Source organism: Geotrypetes seraphini, chromosome 15 (assembly GCF_902459505.1).
Source record: "Geotrypetes seraphini chromosome 15, aGeoSer1.1, whole genome shotgun sequence".
In the NCBI taxonomy this organism is placed as follows: domain Eukaryota; kingdom Metazoa; phylum Chordata; class Amphibia; order Gymnophiona; family Dermophiidae; genus Geotrypetes; species Geotrypetes seraphini.
In genome coordinates this window covers 43,234,550-43,251,645 of record NC_047098.1, presented here as the reverse complement: position 1 = coordinate 43,251,645, position 17,096 = coordinate 43,234,550, and the positions used below count along the sequence as shown (strand labels likewise).

The 17,096-nt window shown below is 39.2% G+C and overlaps 1 protein-coding gene across 1 annotated transcript in view; it reads right to left on the bottom strand.

The window, feature by feature from the left end:
• CLTC (clathrin heavy chain) overlaps window positions 1-17,096 on the bottom strand; it is a 210,295-nt gene that overhangs the window by 145,652 nt on the left and 47,547 nt on the right. The window contains exon 2 of the mRNA XM_033921311.1: window positions 9,878-10,085. Coding sequence (XP_033777202.1) covers window positions 9,878-10,085 — 208 coding nt within the window. The remainder of the gene's footprint in view (window positions 1-9,877; window positions 10,086-17,096) is intronic.

Genomic DNA, 17,096 nt, shown 5'->3' with positions numbered 1-17,096 from the left:
GAAAAACGAAAAAATTTCTACACCCATAAAATAGGAAACGTCACAACTAACAGTAGCAACCTCTTTAAACTAGTCAACGACCTTTACAATCTTGAGACGCTCACTGATAATCATGAAGAATCCACACTAACCGCTAACACCCTTGCAGACTTCTTTAACAACAAGATACAAAAACTAAGGTTATCTATAACTGCCCCAGCCAAGCCCCACGAGGACTTTCCCATACTCCCCAACACCGACATGTCTAATCCGGACCTCGGGTCCAGAACAGACCTAAGCTGGAACCAATTCAAAACTATAGACTGGCAAACCTTCAACAAATATTACAATAAGTACTCCAACTCCTTTTGCAGACTGGACACCTGCCCCCCAAACATTATGAAAACCGCGCCAATCCATTTCAAAGCCAACATGTTGGCATGGGTAGACCTCCTACTATCCACAGGTAGTTTCCCAACAGAGCAGGGCCACATCTCGATATCCCCATTAATAAAAAACACGAAAGAACCACCCAATGACCCATCCAATTACAGACCGATCGCTAGTATCCCACTGTTCACCAAAATAGCAGAAGGGATGGTAAATGCCGAACTTACCACACACCTGGAAAAATTTAATGTCCTAAATGATAATCAATCAGGCTTCCGCACCGATCACAGCACTGAAACCATTATAGCCTCTCTACTAGACCACCTTCACACACTCTTCAGCCAGGGCTCTAGTGCCCTGATCATCCAGCTTGATCTCAGCAGTGCATTCGACCTGGTCGACCACACCATCCTACTAGACTGCCTTGCTTATATTGGCATCTCCGGCCAAGTTCTCAACTGGTTTCATGGATTCCTACGAAACAGATCATACAGGGTGTTTAAGAACAACTCTCTTTCATATAGCTGGGACAACTCCTGTGGCGTTCCACAGGGTTCCCCCCTGTCCCCCACCTTATTTAATGTCTACCTTACCTCCCTAGGAAACCTCCTGCAAAGCCTCAAACTCAAATTCTTTATCTACGCGGATGACATCACAATAGTCATCCCACTAACCAATTTCACACCAGTTTCTTACCTCACTCTCAAATATACTCACTCAGATTGAACGTTGGATGTTATCCTACAAACTAAAACTAAATCCCGACAAAACAAAATTCTTACTAGCCACCCCCAACGACAAAATCAAAGACACCACAATTCAAGTGAAAGGATCTACTTTCCCCCTCGAACAAACCTTAAAAATACTGGGAGTCACACTAGATAAACATTTATCCCTGGAGAAACACACAGACATCACAGTTAGGAAATGCATCGCGGTGCTATGGAAACTCCGCACCATTAAAAAATACTTTGACGAGACCTCATTCCGCCTGCTAGTACAATCCTCCATCCTTAGCATACTGGATTACTGCAATATTATTTACTTGAGCTCCACGAAGAAAACCATTAGAAGACTCAAAATGATCCAGAACACTGCGGTCCGCCTCATATTCGGCCTGAAAAAATGGGAACATGTCACCCCTTTCTACCACAAACTTCACTGGCTACCCTTTGAATCCAGAGTCCTATTCAAATTTGCCTGCTTCTGCTATAAAACAGTATTTGGCCTATCCCCAAGCTACTTAAACCCTCACTTCTATCTGAATCACATAAACAAGCACTCCCGCAGAATTCAGCTCTTCGCCTTCCCCTCCCTAAAACTATGTCACTACAAAAGATTCCTTGATAAAACTTTTGCCTTCCAGGCTGCCAAACTGAACCCATGGCTAGCCCAAATTGTCCTTGAGGCCCCCACCTACCTCGGGTTTAGAAAATCTCTCAAAACTCACCTATTCCATGGACAAGACACCTAACACCCCTCTCCAATGAACAACAATCTCCTCCTGCCCCCTTCCACCTCTCTTTTCCCAACCTACCCACCCCCTCCCCCCTAACCTACCCCCCCCTCTCTCTCCTAACTTCATTCTACCTCCTTGCTCCTAATATTGTTCAATTGTTTTCGAACCACTTGTTATTTATTGCTTGCTTCTAATTAGTGTTCAATTGTTTTTAAACCACTTGTAATTTTTTGTTAATCTAATGTAAACCGCCTAGAACTCCTTGGGTATGGCGGTATACAAAAATAAAGTTATTATTATTATATACAGAGGTTGCCATTTAGATATAGAGGCTGTAATTTGTTCTTTTAATTTGGCAACGTTGGTATTTATTATAATTTCTTGATCTTTATGAATATATATACCAAGGTATTTAATTTGGGAAGTGGACCATGCAAATCGAAAATTAGAAAGTTCCACCTGTGAGACCTGGTTATTGAGAGAAAGTATAACTGATTTTTCCCTGTTAACTCTGTACCCAGAATATGTGGAATACGTATCAGTAATCTGTATAAAGGATGGGAGGGAAGACGAAGGATTTCTAATGAAAAGCATAATGTCATCAGCATGTGCTGCAATTTTAAGCTCCCTAGATGTTAATGGAATACCATGTACAGAAGATTGTCTAAGTGCCAAAAGGAGTGGTTCTAATGAGAGATTGAGAAGGAGAGAGGGGACATCCCTGTCTCATACCTCTCTTCAATGTTATAGGTGCTGTGAGAGAACCATTAATGAGAATCCTGGAGGAAGGCCTCCAGTAGAGAGCCCGGATCGAGGAGACAAAATTATCCCCAAAATTAAACCACTGTAGAACCTGTAACAAGAACTCCCATTCTACCCGATCAAAGGCTTTTTCCGCATCAATAGCAAGCCTTATCACAGGCTCCAAGGTGGTTTTGGCATAATCATTTACATTATGAAATATTCTTAAATTGTCTCCAATATATCGGTGCTTGATAAAGCCCACTTGATCAGGAGAGATCAGTTCTATAACTTTGTTTAATCTGTTGGATAAGATTTTGGTTAAGATTTTCTAATCAGAGTTAAGTAGTGATATTGTTCTATAATTTTTGGGTTGGGTGGCATCTCTACCTGGTTTAGGGAAAATTACAATGTTAGCTTGTGCGAAATTTCTTTGAAGGAAGATTTTGTAAAACTCACTAGTAATGCCATCGGGGCCAGGGGATTTATTGGAGGCTAGTGCAGTAATAGTGGATTTGATTTCTTGAGTGGTTATTGGTTGTTCAAGTACATTTTGGAGATGGGATGATAGTTCTGGATGGGATATGGAACTAAGGTATTTTGTAATATCTGATGCTGTGAAAGATATTTCTGACTGAAAGAGTTTAGTGTAGATAGAAGTTTTCAAATTCAGATTTTATTGCATGAGTATCTGTTTGAATTGTGTTGTTTGGGGTGCATATAGAGGAAATATGTGATCTTTCTTTTTTGCCTTTGAGGTATTGAGCTAAGGATCTTCCCATTTTATTTCCTCCAATATAGTGACCGGATTTTAAAAGGAAAATATCATGGTTAGCTAATTTAAATGCTATGGAATTACCATATTCACCTTTTTTTTTTTTTTGGATAAACTGTGTGCGTACCATGAAATTAGATGGATTAGAGATGTGTTGTGTTTCTAGTGATTTAATTTCAGATTTTAATGTGGTGAGATGTTGGGCCGATTGTTTCTTCTTCTATGCCATTAGACTTGTAATTTGTCCTCTTAATGTAGCTTTATAGGCTTCCCATACCGTAACAGGAGATATATCTGGTGAGGAATTTTGAGTGAAAAATTCTTCAGTAAAGGAATGAAGTTTGCAAACAACAGTTTCATCCATTAGGATGCTGTTATTTATTCTCCAATTAGGCGTGGATTGACTGGGGCCATTTAAATTGATATATAAAGAGACAGACACGTGATCAGATATAAGAATAGAGTGGTTGGTAGCTTGTATTAAATCTGGAGCTAGGGAGGAGGAGACTAAGAAATAATCTAGTCTTGTATAGGAATTGTGTGGTGCTGAGAAGTGTGTGTATTCGCTTTGTGTGGGATTTAAAGTTCTCCAAGGATCAAGTAAGGTATAATTGAGAATCAGAGATTTAATTTCTTCTAGAGTTTTGGATTTTGTAGGTCTACAAGTGGATGTTCTATCCAGTATATAATCAAGAGGCTGATTATGATCTCCGCCAATAATAATTGGAAATTGTGAAAAGGTAAGAGGATATTTTGAAGGGAGTGGTAAAACTCTGGGGAGTCAGAAACTGGTGCATAAATGTTCAATAGTATGAAAAGTTTTCCATATATTGATACATGCAATAAACAACATCTCCCTTCATAATCTGTGCTGTGTGAATGTATTATAATAGGTAAGGAGGATTTAAAGTAGATGGAAACTCCATTCTTTTTGTTTTTTGCTGGAGAGAAATATGGAGCATTATATCCCTGAATTTTAGTTTTTAAATTATCAGCATGTGAAAGATGAGCTTCTTGAAAAAAGATATCAGGATTAAGTGATCTCAAATAGTTAGACACTTTTTTCCGCTTGATACAATGATTGAGCCCATTGGCATTGAATGTTATTATATGCAAACTATTCATATGTGATCATCATACTGGTAATTGGATTATAGAAGAGCAAATATGCAATTATAAAAATGATCAGGCATTTTGTCATAGAAAGTACCAAAACTTCCTAACCTGTAAAGAACAATAAAATGTCAGAACTGTAAAAGGCAAACAGTGCCAGAGAAATGACATTTATAAACTAGGGAAAAAAAAAAAAGATTGGGTGAGACTGAAGCCTCATTGGCTGGCCTCCGTGAACAGCGGAGTCTCCCCTGCGGTGCGAATAAATGAAGATACTGTAAGTAATATACACAGCTATGAGATATGCATTAGGTTTGAACAACAGAGCATAATACCAAAGTTATTGCATTTTAATAGAATCTATATAGAGTTGAAGTTCAGCAGGAGCCACATACATTACAGTTTTGTTGTTGTGAGTGATCAGCATTTTAGCAGGATAGAGTAGACCAAATCGGGCTCCGATGTCTTTTAAGTCTTGCCGCTGTTGTAAAAAGAGCTTCCTCTTGGCCTCTGTGGTCTTCGCCAGATCTGGAATGAAAATAATTTTCCTGCCTTGATAGAGAAGTTATTTCTTTTCCTTTGCTGAAGTTAGAATACGCAAGGTGTGTTGATAGCTTAGTAGTTTGGCCACAATAGGCCTAGGTGACTTTTGTTTTGGAGTGGGCCTAGATGGAACTTGGTGTGCTCGCTCCAATTCTAATGGCGTTTCGAAGGTAATGCCCAGTAAAGATGGAATTAAATTCTGCAGGAAGGAAATGATGTCTGGGCCAAAATTCTTACATTACTTCGACGGTTTTTATTCGCTAGGTCTAATTTGAGTGTGGCAGTATCTTTGGTGTGTATAAGAGAAACATTAGGTGAGTACTGTACTTTGAAATCTTCAAGCGTGTCAAGCCTGTGTCTTACATCTGTAAATTGTGCGTTCAAAGCCTCTATTTCCGTCCTGATAAGTTGGGATTCTTCAACTTGTTTAGACATGAGACATTTAAAGGCTCGCATTTCAGTTAGTAAGAGTTCAAACTGTGATTCCATAGACTTTGGCGGTGATTTTTCAGGTGAGGCGACCTCATGTTTAGGCTTCTTGCTACTAGTGTGCCCTTTGGAAGATTGTTCGTTCTTGTTAGTCTTATTTAAATAAATAGTTTATTTATAAATAGTTTATTTATAAATAGTCTTATTTAAATAAATAAAATAGTTCGTAGCAGTTATAGCTTAGTAGCTTATATTGATAGCAAAGACGTTCTGATTTCTGTGTATATAGTAGGATCGTTCAGAAGTACGCACCGTTATTATGGAGAGTTCAGTCGGCACTTCTGGCTGCCATGATCATCAAGCCACACCCCGTACCTGAGAATTTCTGTATGGAGGCAATTTCTGCATTTCATTTGATCAAATTTAACATTTGTTTCAATTTGAATATTTTGTACAGAGGTTGACAATGTATCAATTTTAGAGAGTATAGCCAAGATATCACCTGAAGTCTTCGTAGTTACTACTTAGAGCTTTTGAAGGACAGTCCATACATTTTCTAGTGTCACCTGTGAAGCGCGGATTTCTTCCACCACTTGCAATGCTAGAGACTCAGTGTGCTCGAGAACGTGGGGCCCCCCACTTCGCAAGGGCGTCTAACGCTTCTGCTCATCAGCATTTACGCTTAGCACGTCCTCTGATGCCGGATTCGGTGGAAACCGGGCTGCTGGAGGGGATTAATGAGGTCTGAAGTCCCAAGACTCTGGCAGCTCCCTCCACCAGAGTAACCACTAGGATCCCACCCTCAATACTAGCCGGTGAGCTAGTGAGGAATCTGTCCAGCGAAGTTTGGGGCGTAGGAGGGTCCACCCGGAGAAAGCCCTTGCATTTTGTATGAGGCATCACTATGCTCCAAAGAGTAGAAGGTATTTCACAGGTAAAATTGCAAGGTTGTGCGGAACAGACCAAACTCATTGCTACCACACCATTTTGTCACTGAACTGTTATAAGAGTCTGATGTCAATGAAAATACACTGTGAACTGAAAAAAAAAAACCACACCAAAATGTTTATCGTATCTTCCACAGAACTTGGCCGATTTTTATGAAATTTACCCCACCACCTTTTTACAAAAGTGCAGAAGAGGCTTTTAGCGCAGGCCAGCACACTGAATGCTCTGCACTGCTCTAATGCTCAGAGGAACTCTGACTGTCAGAGCAGCACATAGCATTCAGCGCACCAGCCGGTGCTAAAAACCTAAACTAAACTAAACCTTGGGTTGGTATACCGCGCCATCTCCGTGAGCTTAGAGATCGGCACAGTTTACAGAGTTAAGATAGAAAGGAACTACAATGAAGGGTTATAGGAGAGGAACTAAGAAGATAGAGAGGGACAAGGGTACCAGAGAGCGGGAGGTGATTAGATTTTTGAAAAAAACCAAGTTTTCAAGTGTTTGCGGAAGGATTGGAGGGAGCTTAAATTTTTGAGCGGGGATGTGAGGTTGTTCCAGAGTTCTGTGATTCTAAAGGGGAGGGATGTTCCAAGTTTTCCTGCGCGGGATATTCCTTTTGTAGAGGGGAATGATAGTTTCAGTTTTTGGGAGGGTCTGGTGGAGTTGGGGTTTGAGGAGTTCCAAAAGAGTGGGATGACGGGAGGAAGGATGCCATGTAGGATCTTGAAGGCTAAGCAGGCACATTTAAAGAGGACTCTGGAGTGTACTGGAAACCAGTGAAGCTTGGACAGGAGTGGGGAGATGTGATCGAACTTGCCTTTTGCGAAAATAAACTTAGCCGCGGCATTCTGAATTAGCTGAAGTCTATGGAGGTTTTTCTTAGTTAGACCAGTTAGGTCTCTGTCGCAATCGCAAAACTTGGATTCACAGATCTGTTCTTCATCGATCCTGGGGTTAAGATCAATGATGCATACTATTGGAACGTCCTCTTGATGCAGAAGCTGTTGCCAGCGATCCATCATATGTCGAGAGACTACTTTATCTTCCAACAGGACAATGCCACAGCACATCTGGCAAAGGACACCACAGAACTGCTATACTGGGATACCCCCAGACTTCAATGGTCAAGAAATCTGGCCTAAGAAGATCTAATCTCCATCAGCACAGAACATTTGGGAAGAAAACAAAGGCATCAAAAGCTGCTATAATCATGAACTTTCTAGTAGTAAAAAAGTTCTTAGATAACTGTTGAAATTGTTTTAAATTGTCTGGGAGAAGAAATTCCTCAAATTCCAACAATTGTTAAGACCTGAAGTAAACTGACATGTAAAACTGGTAGTCCATAATTCTATTAAAGAGCACAGATGACTGGAAAATGCATTTGCCAAAAGAGTCCAATGTTCTGGTTTCTCTGTCTGGAGAAGCAAATGCATAAGATCACGAGCTGTGTGAAAGTCTGAGGGCAGATTCCACAATTAATGAATAACCTCGTGCTCCATCGACGCTCGATGTATCCTTGGGCTGGGCAGGCATGGAAGCCTTTAATGCCTTTGAAGACTGAATGCAGTAGCCCCGAACACTCATTTGAACATAGCCAGGATCTTCTCTTGGAGAAACAGAGCCAGTACCAGAAGAGACATCGGCATGGAAGTAGTCTGCTCTACCGGTTGGTGGACCATGGGAGATCTGAATGTTAATGCATACCTTCAAGGAGACATCATTTGGATGTAAAGAGAACCATCATCTATGCATTAACACTTAAAAGGAAACAGTAGCATGCCTAAAAGGGGAAGAATGTTCATAGGCAGCTGGGTATTGTGTTCCAAGTCCCCTAGCATGCTCGATGTTGATGCAGACAGGATCGAAAAAAAGTTTTTTCAAACTGAAGTTTCTGGGCTTTAAGTGACCTCTTTTGCATATGGAGGCAGAGAACACAGCTAAATGTCCTGATGTCCAGGACCCAGAAACACCAATTATTTGGGTCAGAGCCCGAGATGGTCCAATTACATTGAGAGCATTGCTTAAAGCCTCTTGGTACCATTTGACATGGAAGGGAAAATGGCTGATGCTACATCAAAGGGCTCAATAGCCCAGGGAGCATGAGTCAAGAGTATTCCAAAAATGATCGATGCTCCTGAGAGGAAAGGGGCACAAGTTGGCCTGAAGGTTAAAAATTGAAAAGTTGACAAAAATGAATCAAAAGTTGGGTTAAATACTGGAACATGATAAAAATAAAAATTATGATGAAAACTATATATTTAAAAAAAGTATAGAAAGGGACAAAAATTTAGAAACATTTGACACGCTGAAGAGAAAACTGAAGATATAGCTTCTCAGCTCTGTGGAAAACGACAAGGTGCATTTGGTAGTGTCCATACTGTGTTCTATGGATGTGAGAATATTATGCTTGCTTGTCCTTGAAGAACTACCTTTACAAAGTTGAAACAACTTTGGAAAAGTCTACTGTAAAGACTAGGAAGAACTGATATTATCCGATGGTCAGCCTTACAGCTATAAAGGTCAATGATCTTGGGCAATTGTAGTGAATGAGAATAGCAGTACAAAGCACATAGGACCATATTCTACAGATGGTGCTCAAAATTAGGCACTGAAAAACAAAACAAAACAAAAAAACCCACAAATCAGGGCTAAGTGTTATTCTGTAAAAGACATGCTCCCTTTATAGAATAGTGCCTAAGCACAGATCTTGTGCTTAACTTTAGGCACCAGATATGCCTGCTAAAACCTGGTGTAAATACTGGTGTCCAAGATAGGCACACTGATCTAGCATTCTATAATTATGTATGCACATTTTCAGAACACCCCTGACATGTCCATGTTCCTCCCATAGCCGTGCCCCCTTTCAAGATGCATACTACAGAATTAGGTGTTACTGCCTTATAGAACAGAGCACAACCAGATGCACACATAAGCAAGTGCCAATTATCAAAAATTTTATGTACGAGGTAATGTGATTTCATAGTGTAGATTTCTGCACAACTTGCATCAACCCACTCATTGGACCTTACCAGTATATCAAGCCATAAATAAACTGCAAACTGGTTAGCACCTAATTATTGATGTCATTGAGCTCATTAAGCAATTAATTTACAGTATAACAAAAGGTAAACTATGAACTAATTTGCATCTTGAGCATCTTGGCCATGCAAATCTAGGCACCATATGTAGAATCTGGCCCTATGAGCTTTTCTGGAGCATACAATCCTACTGTTCAGATATACAAAATTAGAGAAATTTTAGATACAAGTTGTTTTTTGCAGTTTTAGTTAGGGATTCTGAATGAATATCGGGACATTTTCTGAATATTTCAGAACATGAAAAAAAAAAAACAAAAAAAAAAAAAAAAACCCTGCCTAGAGAAGCTAAACAGATTTTTAAAGAAAATGATCTCCTTCCCCAAATAAAATCATAACTTTAAGAACACATTAGATATATAACTACATCCCAATTAATTTAAAAGGAAAAAAAAGAAATCAAACCTTTTAGGGCGATGACTTTGCTAGCAGGATTCATGATGGCACTGTCCGCTGAAATTGGACGGCGAATGGGGTTTGTGGGATCATTCATGTCAATGATTACCACTTGAGCCTGTTCACCAACTTTCTCTCTTATACAGATGAATTTGTCAGACTCCATGGTCAGAGTACTGAAGCCAATGTTAGCTGGGTTAATACCTAGATTCTGGAGCTATTGAAACAAAAACCAGAAAGGCAAAATTAAATTGAAGGAATAACTACAACAGAAATACAGACCAACAAATGGAACCAGAACACATAAAATGAGTGTTTAGTTTATTTTTAGTTTGTAGTTTTACATGAGATACTTGTTTATTCTACATGAGTACATAATTGTACAATTGTTTCATTTTTTTTTTTTAGTATGTCTGTGTTGGAGTATTTGACTAATCGTACAATATTTTATAGCGCACTAGTATCTGTCTATTTGATTATATTTCCTTTTAACTTGCTAGTAATACCTGTCTGATATGATTATAATTTCTTCATTTTTTTAAAATATAATTTTCTTTATGTTTTTATTTCTGTGTGAATTCTATTAAATGAAGTTATGCCACTAAGTTTTTAATTTAAAAAAAAATGCCACTAAAGTATGTGGTCTCATTTGCATGCTTTTTTTTTTAGAGTCATGTTTCGATGCTGCTTGTCCATCTTATTGCCCACTTGTGTTTTATATTGTTTTAAACGGAGAGTTTCATTAGATGAAGTTAAGAGTTTTACTACAAATTTTTCAGCAGGTCATGTTCCGTCATCCTTTTCAGCTAATTATCCCACAACGTTGGCTAGGTTGACATTTTGCGATCAATGCGCATGTTTCTCAATGTCATCTTTTGTTGTTTTAAGCCAACTGCACAATGGCATCAGCCACGATGATATTTCTTTGGAGTTTTTGTGGAAGTCCAAACAACGGGCTCGTGACTCCGGGCGGTGAGCAGACTCTAAACACTGAATACACCAGTTATATGGGTCAGTGAGAGAGATTGCGCTTTGACCCCGGCTACACTACTTAAACCCCATGACCGGCTGGGAGATGGAGTGAAGGACGGCCGAAGCTAAATCGAAGCCCGCAGGCTGAGGCCGCAGAGTAGGCCCTGCCATGACACAACAAAAAAAGAAAAATAATTTGGTTTTTTTTGGTTTTTTTAAAGCTACACAACGACTCCAGTAAATAAAAGAATTACACGAGCTGTGGTGAAGAGAAGGCATGAGTTAGAACTAACTCTCAAGCAGAGCCTTGAAACGAGGGCTTCTCAGCTCCACGGAAAACTTAGAACTGAGGAGACACGCGCCCTATCTTGGGTGGGTAGGCAGCAGTCGCGAACTTTCTAAAAGTCTGCTTGTCAAGCTGTCCGCATTGGGGTTCCGTGGATGACATCACCCATATGTTGAGAAGATGCTGCCTGCTTGTCCTGGGATAAATCTTCTTTATGACTCTGTAAAGCACTGCATTCATCTAGTAGCGCTATAGAAATAATTAGTAGTAGTAGTAGTCTTGTGGACATTCTGGTAAGAAGTTTTTATAACTTTTTATTCTTTACTGTTTTTAAGTTTATATGTTTTTGTTATATGTTCAATTATTTGTTTTTATGTCTTATTACTTTGATAGATATTGATTAGACTCATATGAAGGCCTTGTTGCCAAAACACAGCTTGTGTTGAGTACTAATTGTGAAATCTCCACAATAAAAAGAACTGTTTGAATTTTGTCCTTTTCATCTGCCTGATTTAGTTCCCATTTCATCTTGCTCACCAGAACACATACAGCAGTTGTGTCATGACTAGGTAGATCATTTCTACTATCTTCTGCAAATTTTTCAGTTAAAAGAATTGACAGCCTAGCAAGGGTAATTTATTCCAAGAGAATATGTCTAGTTGCAATGTGCAACAGTGGCCAAAAAAGCAAGCAGGATGTTAGGAATTATTAAGAAAGGGATAGTAAATAAGACCAAGATTATTATAATACCTCATCACTCCATGGCACAACCTCACCTTGATTACTGCCTTCAATTCTGGTCACTGTATCTCAAAAGATATAGTAAAATTAGAAAAGGTTCAAAGAAGAGTGGCAAAGAGGATGGAGCGCTTCTCATATGAGGAAAGGCTAAGGAACTTAGGGCTCTTCATGATGCCTATAAAATCTTGAGTGATGTAGAGCAGGTAAAATAGTAAATAAATATTTTACTTTTTCAAAAATTATGAAAACTAGGTGATATACTCAATGAAATTATATGCAAAAATCTTTAAAATAAATAGGAAGAAATATTTTTTCCTTCAAAGAAAAAGTTAAGCTCTGGAACTTGTTGTCAGAGAATGTGGTGAATGTGGTTAGCTATAGCTGGATTTAAAAGAAGGGTTGGACAAGTTCCTGGAGGAAAAGTCCATAGTTTGCTATTTGAGATTGACAAGGGAAAAGCCACTGCTTGCCAAGGGATCCATAGCACGGAATAGTGCAACAAATAGGTTTCTGTCAGGTACTTGTGACTTGGATTGGCCACAGGATACTGGGCTAGATTATTGACCTGACTCAGTATGCCCATTCTTATGTTCTTATGCATTGCATTTAGTTGAGGAAAATCTGCAGGTAGCAGATTGTTTACGTTACCTGTGTTTTATTTTTTTTTTTTGTCAAGGTATTTTTATTGAAAAATTTTTGCAAAGAAAATACAAATGTAAACCAGTGGAATATGCTAATACAGATTCTGATATAAATGAAATGAATACAGCAGTAATATGGTGCTCATCATATTAAACAGAGAGTCATAATGATATAATAACAATAAAGAATGATATCATAGAAAACATCTCAGAAGACAATGACAACATTCCATTAATTGGTAGAGTGAATCATCCTGGGAATAAAGAAATGAGTAGGTTAATAAAAGAAAATAAGGGGTATACTGTGATCATGGAAATCATTTGTTGTGGGAAGAAAGGTAAAGTTTTAGTAGGTTCCATCTGGAATGAAAGCGATGCATCCTGTTATATGATTTAGCAAGATAAGCCTCCATTCTGTATGTTGAACAAACTAAATTCCACCATTGTGGGTGGGAGGCCTTTGATAAGTCCTTCCATGTTGATAAAAGAATTTTTAGGGCTAGAGTGATTAGCATATCTACTAAATATAGATCATTTTCAGAGATTAAATGATTGAGTGCGAAGGACTTGAGAAGGAGCATTTGATAGGAAAGGGCAATATTTATGTTGAAAATTAAGCAAATTGTTTTCCAAACAGAATGCCAAAAAGTTTGAATCATTGGGCAGGAATATAATAAGTGATATAGAGTTCCTTCTTCTTTCTTACAAGACCAACAGTTTTTAGAATAGGAAGCATCTATTTTGATGGATTTGATAGGAGTCCATTGGGCTCTGTGAAGAAAGAAGAACATATTCTGTAGGATTGAGGCAGATCTCGATGTTTTGAACGTGGAAGTGAATATGGAGGACCAAGCATCATCCGTTATAGCCATTCCAATGTCATGTTCCCAAGCGGATTGCGTAGTGGAGAAGGGATTGGGCGAAAAGGATTTAAGTAGCTTATAGAAGTGAGATGCTGTGTGACCATGAGCTAGAAATTTCTGAGAGTAGGTGTATAACGTGGGAGAAGAAAGGGAAAGTGAGGAGAGAAGACCTGATTTTTTAATGGTTGACCGGAGTTGTAACCATTTGAGAAAGTTAGATTCAGCGAGGGAAAAAGAGGCCATCATGTCCTGAAAGGTAAAGAGTGAACCATCAGAATGACACACCGATCCCAAATCCCATATTTGATGATGTTGGGACCAGGAGGGCCATGAGAAGGTTTTCTTATCTATCAATAGGAATTTGTTAAACCAGAGAGGACAGAGTGTTGATTTATTCCAGGGTATCTCCAGTAAAGAATCTAGATTTGATAATACTTTGTGAGTGGTGTACAGGATAGGATTATGTTTAATATAGGGAGAATTATGTGTCCCTATAAGACGGAGGAGGGGGAAAGGATATGTAAGGGAAAGCTCTAATCGTAGCCAATTTGGGATATCAGTAGACATAGGATTAGAGAGCCATTCAGCACCTTGTCTCAAAATAAAAGCTTTATGATAGAGAAGAAGATCTGGAAAGTTAACTCCACCTGAGATGCGAGGAGCTTTTAGTTTCTGAAGAGAAATTCTATGGGGTTTTTCATTCCATAGAAAACGTAAGAGTAGGTTCTCAATTTGTTTGTATATAGAAGATGGAAATAATATAGGAAGCATGCTAAAGACGTATGTGATTCTGGGGACTATCATCATTTTTATGGTATCTAATCGACCCCACCAAGAAAGGTGTAAGGGGGACCAGGAGGATAAAGAGTTCTGTACTTGAGCGAGGATTCTGGAAGAGATTAATTGCTGGGATGAATTAATGTTTTTATCAAACAATAGCCCTAAGTATTTGATACCTGAGGTGACCCATGTAAAGGAATGAGTCATTTGAAAAAGGGAGGGATTACAATCATGGAGGGACATAATCTCAGATTTATCCCAATTTATTTTGTATCCTGAAAACAAGGAGTATGTCGAAATTAATTGTGTCAATGCAGAAAGCGAGTTCTCGGGATCAGTGAGATAAAGGAGGACATCATCTGCGTAGGCAGAGATTTTTATTTCTATGGATGCAATGTTAATCCCTTTAATATCTGGGGAGAGGCGGATGGCTGTAAGAAGGGGTTCTAGGGCTAAGTTGAATAAAAGTGGGGACATAGGGCATCCTTGACGGGTGCCTCTGTGTAGGGTGAATGGGGCAGATGCCTCATCATTGACGATAAGTTTTGCTGAGGGGGAGTTGTAAAGTATGGAGATCATATGAATGAGAGATGGGGGAAAACCAAATCTAGACAGGACTGCAAATAGGTATTTCCACTCCACTCTATCGAACGCTTTTTCAGCGTCTAGAGAAACAAGAATTGACGGCTGAGTGAACGATTGAGAGGAGTGGAGTACATGACATAAAAGTCTAGTGTTATCTGCACCATAGCGACCTTTTAGAAATCCCACTTGGTCTCTGTGAATCAGATAAGACATTACTTTTTCCAACCGAAAAACTAATATTTTAGCATAAATTTTATAGTCCAAATTTAAAAGAGATATAGGTCTATAGTTCTTAACGAGGTCAGGATCTCTGTTCGGCTTTGGTAGAACTATAATGTTCGCTTCAAGAAATCTGTGGAGGGTTGCCGGAGCTTCCTGGATACCCTTGTAGTAGGAGAGTAAATGAGGAGATAAAAGAGCTGAGAATGATTTGTAGAATTCTGAAGACAATCCATCGGGTCCAGGCGCTTTAGCTGAAGGTAGAGAAGAGATGGCACGAGTGACTTCATCAGTGGAAATAGGTGCTTGCAGGGGACGACGTTGCTGGTCAGATAAAGTCGGTAGGTCAAGCGAATGAAGGAAATCTTGAATAGACGAGGAGGAGGAGGAAGCTTCCGATGTGTAAAGGTCTTCATAGAATTTGCGAAAGTCTTCTAATATGTCTTTGGTTGTATGGTGGATATGACCAGAGTTGGTTTTGATGTGTGTGATACGGTTTTTTGAACGTTTCCCTTTCAGGAAAAGAGCAAGAAGATGACCTGATTTGTTGGAAGAGGCATAATATGTGGTTGAACGTCTGAATAAGGAGGCGGAAGCCATGGAACTGAAGAGTTCATTATATTGGAATTTAAGTTGCTGCAATTTCCTGTACAACTCAGGATCATAATGGTTATAGAGTTGAGATTCATAAGTATGGATGTCTGTTTCAAGTAGATGTAGTTTAGATTTTTTTTGTTTCAATTGAAAGGCTGAGAAGCTGATGATTTTACCATGCAGCCATGCTTTATAAGATTCCCATACTATGGAGAAGTCGTCAACTGAAGAGATGTTAGTGTCAAAGAATGATTGAGATTCTTCCTTGATATGTGAGATGAAGGAGTCTTCATGTAGAAGAAAGTTGTTAAATCTCCATTGTCTGGATGTGGAAGAGGTGGTCCAATTGAGGTGGCAGGAGATAGCCGCATGGTCTGAAATGGTGATGTCATGTATGCGTGATGAAGAAACCATATTTAATATGTCTTTAGATCCAAGAATATAGTCAATTCTTGAGTATGTTTGATGGGGTGCAGAATAGAAGGTAAAATCTTTGTCAGACGGATGCAGTATTCTCCAGATGTCCGACCAGCCAAAAGAGTCCATTAGGTTTTTAACAGTGGATCTCACTCGAAGTTTTGCTGGACGGCATTTCGATGAGCGATCAAGAAAGGGATCTAGAGGAAAGTTGAGGTCACCTGCAAAAATGGTGTCTGAGGAAAGTGATGAGTGGCAGAGTGTTTGGAATGTTTGAAAAAAGGAAGGGTCATCTGCATTAGGGGCGTAGATGTTGAACAGTTTTATCGGCCTGCCGGCTATGGAGCCCTCTAAAAAGGACCAGCGGCCAGAAGGATCAAATTTGTGGGTTTGAAGTTGAAAATTAAGAGATTTTTTTATTAGTGTGATTACCCCATTTTTCTTTCCTGAAGCGGGGGCAGCAAAGCAGTATTGAACCCATCCTCCAGTTAGCTTATTAGCTTCTTCAGCGCTGATGTGTGATTCTTGCAGGAGACATATATCCGCTTCAAGGTGTTTGAGATAGTGCAGGATTTTCTTTCGTTTAATAGGGCTGTTGATTCCTTTGACGTTTAGTGAGACTATGTGTAGTTTAACCATTGGTAAGCTGTTGGATAACAGGTTCTGGGGATTGTTCTCGGGAGAAACATCTAAGCTCTGCACAGCAGAAAACAAAATATGGATAAAGACTTGAATTCCATGCTTTGTCCTTGTGAGTATCACAGCATATAAAAACAGAAAAAGGGGGAAAAAGTAAAAAATAAGGAGGATGATTCAGTCTAACAAAGAACCATATCAAAAAGTAGAAAAAGATCCAGAAATGGGATCCCATGCTGACAAGAGGTGCTCAGGCAGCCCTCCGCTCGAGCCTAAATTGTGTATCAAATGTTATTATTTAAACCTCATAAACAGTAAAGCAGATAACGGTTTAATAAAAGAAAAGTCAGGTCATAGCTCCTACTGTGTCATCCAGGAATTTTTGTAAGTCAACCGGATCATCAAAATTTTTGGTGTTGTTATGGTAGGTGATTTTCATCCTCGCAGGATAGAATAACCCGTATCGGGCTCCAATATTTTTAAGCTGAGGTCTC